The 4,799-nt window shown below is 42.5% G+C and overlaps 1 protein-coding gene across 1 annotated transcript in view; it reads left to right on the forward strand.

Moving 5' to 3' along the window:
• Positions 1-2,339: 2,339 nt before the first annotated feature.
• The window catches only part of LOC107295391 (N6-adenosine-methyltransferase subunit METTL3-like), a gene marked incomplete at its 3' end in the record, with an annotated part of 14,444 nt that continues 11,984 nt past the window's right edge, over positions 2,340-4,799 (forward strand). Inside the window, exons 1-2 of the mRNA XM_015824705.1 lie at positions 2,340-2,433; positions 4,266-4,468. Coding sequence (XP_015680191.1) covers positions 2,340-2,433; positions 4,266-4,468 — 297 coding nt within the window. The remainder of the gene's footprint in view (positions 2,434-4,265; positions 4,469-4,799) is intronic.

Genomic DNA, 4,799 nt, shown 5'->3' on the forward strand with positions numbered 1-4,799 from the left:
GCCATCGGCGCGCCGTCCCACCGGAAGTTCCACATGATCAAAATTTGAGTGCTTGGCAACCGACATGTATTTACAATAGTTGGCAAAGTCCCAAGGTCATACGATTGCCGTTTGCAACCTTCTGACAAGCAAAGTCAATGGGGGAAGCTGGATTCACTTAATGACTGTGTGATTCATTTAATGACCACGAGTCACTGCAGTGATTTGGCAAAAAAGGTCAACTCACTTAACAAGAGCCTTACTTAGCAACAGAAATCTTGGTGCTAATTGTAGTTGTAACCTGTAGAGAATAAAAGTTCTTTTTACTCATTTTTGACAGCTTTTCCCAACCTGGGTGTCTTCTGCCATCCATTCAGCTGGATTAGAAATGCAAACTTGAGGCATTACAGCTGGGTATATTTTGGTGATTCATAAGTCTAATGAAGCAACTCACGGATTGTGTGAACACTGGCCTTGAACACACTGCTCGGGAGAAACAACCCATCTGACCATCATTAAAGGAGGAGGAAGAAGAGGGCAGACAGTCATTTTATGACTGCTGCCTTTTTTACTGGATCTTCAGGAAGCAAGCTTGTGAATGTGTGTTGCTGTGTATTATCAGTTCAAATCAATTCAGTTAATCCGCTGTGGGATGAAAGCTTCTTCAGTGAAGCTAATGGAGTGTACAGGTAGTCTTCGACTTAACACCCATTCATTTAGTGAACGTTCGAAGTTACAACAGAGGGGGAAAAATGGTTTATGACCGATTTTCATACTTAACGACCATTGCAGCATCCCCATGGTCATGCGATCAAACTTTGGATCCTTGGCAAAGAATGGTAGATGCAGGCAGTCCTCGACTTACAACAGTTCATTTAGTGACCATTTAAAGTTACAATAGTGCTGAAAAAAGTGAATTATGATCATTTTTCACACTTAGGACACTTAGGACCATTGCAGCACCCTCCCCCCCCAGTCAGATGATCAAATTCAGCCACTTGACAACTGAGATGTATTTAGGACAGTTGTAGGCTCCTGGAGTCCTGTGATCATCATTTGTAATCTTCCCAGCCAATTTCTGGCAAACAAACTCAATGGGGGGAAGGCAGAATTGCTTATTGACTATATGATGCACTTAACCATTGCAGTGATTCACTTAACAACTGTGGCATAAAAGTCGTAAAACGAGGCAAAAACTCACTTAACAACTGCTTTGCTTAGCAATGGAAATTTTGGGGTCAGTTGTGATTCTTAAAGTCAAAGACTATGGTACCTGTACATCAAACTGGCTCTCCGCAATATACCAAAACAGTGAACATATGTCCTTAATTATAAAGGACAGCCCTTTATTTCAGAAAACTGTCCTTTAGATTTATTTATTTTTTCAAAAATTCAGGTTCCTTTATTTGGATCATTTAACTTTTACCATACAAATGGTACCAGTCAAAGCACAGATTGCAGAAATCCTTTTTTAATACTTCTCATAACTTCATACTTTTTTATGCTTTTTTACGTATTTTATTAGAATATCCCTGTTTGTAAAGTTTTTCCTTGCCTTTGCTCTTGAGTTTTCCTTTGTAAAGCAAAGCTATAAACATAAAAACATTTTTTTTTAATCCTTAGGAACCTCTTTCAGATTTGCTCTTTTTCAGGTTTGTCCTTTATTTTTCCCAAGAAAATATGATCGGCATAAATATACCCTTGAGATTTTCAGCGGTAACTTTTTTGTTTGCTGTGCATGCAAACTATAAGAGGTTATTAACTCATTCATTCATTGTCATGAATCCACATCTTTTTTTTCCAAGGTAACAAAGGGTATACAAGTTCCCCCCTCTCACTTACTCTTTGTGCACAACAACCCTGCAAACTAGGCCAGGCAAAAAAAAAAAAAAGAAGATAATATGCTCCTAAGTGCCCCAATAAACGTCATGCTGAAATTGAGAGTGTGTTGTCTGATTTCAAAAAGCAGAAGACTGTCTTTGCTTCCTGATGTTTTGAGGAAGGAAAGGGAGAAAATGAGGGGTCTGGATCGTTGGGATCCTGAGGCTGTCCGGATCACCTGTCCAGATCTTAGCATTAATTTAGACGAGAACCTGCCCACCACTAGATCGTGGGAGAAAAGAATTCTGCCCAGCCTTGGAGCCCGTGAGAAAAAAGGCTGCCGACGCTTCACCTTTACCCTAATCAAACATGGCTGCTTCCAACACTTTCTGCCAGTCCCCGAAAACGTCCAAGTAAGCGCAAGAAGCGGAAGCGTGTCCGTCGTATTTCCATTCCCCCAGTCTGCACTTCCGGCTTCTTGTCCCATTTCCCTCCCCCCCTCCTTGGTTGCTATAGATGCTGCCGGACACGCCAGGACAATGTCGGACACTTGGGGCTCGATCCAGGCGCACAAGAAACAGCTGGACTCGCTGCGGGAGCGGCTGCAGCGGAGGCGCAAGCAGGAGCCTCTGGGTGAGGCAGAGGGCCGCAAGGCGGCTTCGGGAGGGAGTGGGATGCCCAAGGTATGCCCAAAGAGGGCTAGGTACGAACTGGGTGCCCGACGTCCAAAATAGGCCCACTGGCCTAATGCCCAGTTTCCAACAGTCCAGGCGCTTAAAAGCAAAGCCTGCAGATTTAAGCCTCCCTGCTAGGGCATCTCAAAGCAATGGCAAAGTGGTATTTTTTAATATTATTATATTAATATAATATAATAATAATAATATAATAATACAATATAATACAATACAATAATATAATATACTATAATATATCTTGTACAGTCAGCCAGATGTTCAGGCTGGATTTGGTATTTTGTCTACCTATCAAGTCCTTTCCAAAGACCTGGGATAGACAGATGTGGATTTCTGATAGTGTTACAGATATTGTCGCAGGATATAAACTGCTCTGAGTAAAGCCGCCATAATAATAATAATAATAATCATCATCATCATCATCTATATGAATAAAAATGTAAATGTTCGTTTGTTCAAAATCTTAAATCTCCGAAAGTTCTTCACCGATTGCTTTGAAATTTTGACACAACGTTGCATTCGAATACGCACGTGTTTTTATATACCTCCTATTATATAGATGTCACACCTGAGACACAAAACGTGCACTTTCTCTTTTCTTTCTTTTCCATTTAACCAGACTGAGCCACAGCAACGCGTGGCCGGGTACAGCTAGTAATAATAATAATATAGAAAGACTGTGGCAAAAGCAAGCAAGGGTAGTACCAATAGTAATAGGCGCTTTGGGTGCAACCCAGAAACAACTGGAGCACCACTTGAACACCATTGGCATTGACAAATTCGCTATCAGGCAATTGCAAAAGGCGGCCTTACTAGGAACTGCTTCCATCCTGCGACGTTATCTGTAATACCATCAAACATCCACGTCTGCCTATCCCAGGTCCTTGGTAAGGACTCGATAGGTAGACAAAAATGCCAAATCCAGTCTGAACATCTGGCTGACTGTGCGATGATGATGATGATGATAATAATAATAATAATAATAATAATAATAATAATAATATAGAGTTAGAATGGACTTTGGAGGTCTTCTAGTCCAACCCCCTGCTCAGGCAGGAAACCTTAGATGATGATGATGATGATGATGACTATTACTATTACTATTATTATTATTAAATTTTGAATGGAAAGATTTTTGGAGGAGGGGCAAAGGCTGCCCTCGGAAAAGTGCTCCTTAACCATGCCTCCAGGAGACAGAGGGAGGGATGGGAGTGAGGTAAAAGATCCGCACGTCCTGTTCCAGTAGAGTTTATGTTCAAAGGAGCTTGTTGAGCAGGGGAGAAACCCTCGTTGGAACTGGGGCCTTTATGCCATTCATTGTAGACAGACCAGTTGCATCCTGACATGACTGGAACCTCCACTTATAGCAGCAGTACATCTCCGTAAGTGGCAGAGGGCTAAGCCTATGAGTTGCTGTTGTGGTTGTTGGGAGCAGGATGCTTGTTTAGGCCGACCCTGGGTGCGGTCTTATGAATGGCTGCTTGCTGGACTGTTGACAGACACCGAGGGAAGATACAGAATAACAGAGTTGGATCTTGAAGGATTTCTAGCCCAACCCTCTGCTCAAGCAGGAGATCCTATCATTTCAGGATCTTCTTTAAAACCTCTAGTGTTGGAGGGCCCCCCCCCACAACTTCTGGAGGCAGGCCATTCCGCTGATTATTTGTTCTGTCAGGAGAAGGAAGTACAATTGATTGCAATGCACGTTATTTATTTTTTTTCTTCCCCAAAGCAGACCTTATCACTGTGGGACATTTCCCCGATTTATTCCAGATCTCAGGAATCCAGACCTGGTGCTCAGCCCTCCCTTACGCAGTGACAGCCCAGTGCCTTCCTCCGTCACGCCCGGCACTGCCACAGAGCCAGGAGATTTAGTAACTGACCCTGAATTAGAAAAAAAAATCCTCCATCACCTTTCAGACCTGGGACTGGCGCTGCCCACGGATGCTTTAACCATCTGCCAAGCCATCTTCACGGTGAGCAATGTGATCACAATTAAGGCTGGGCTTGTCATTTGATACCTTAGTCCAGTGTTTCTCAACTTTATTTATTTATTTTATTTATTTATTTAATTTTTATCCCGCCCTTCTCCTTCCGGACTCAGGGCGGCTGACAGCCTTATAAAACAGATACAACAATAAAAATACCCAGTTTAAAACCTAATTAAAAAGAAATATTTACTGTGGCCTATGTCAATTAAAATTACTCTTAAAACCCCACTAAAATTCCCCTAGGCCAATCCCGCTTGTTGGAAGAGCCATGTCTTTAGGGCGTGGCGGAAGGAGGGGAGATCCGGGATCACCCGGA

Source organism: Protobothrops mucrosquamatus, unplaced genomic scaffold (assembly GCF_001527695.2).
Source record: "Protobothrops mucrosquamatus isolate PMUCROS unplaced genomic scaffold, P.Mucros_1.0 scaffold2327, whole genome shotgun sequence".
Lineage (NCBI taxonomy): Eukaryota > Metazoa > Chordata > Lepidosauria > Squamata > Viperidae > Protobothrops > Protobothrops mucrosquamatus.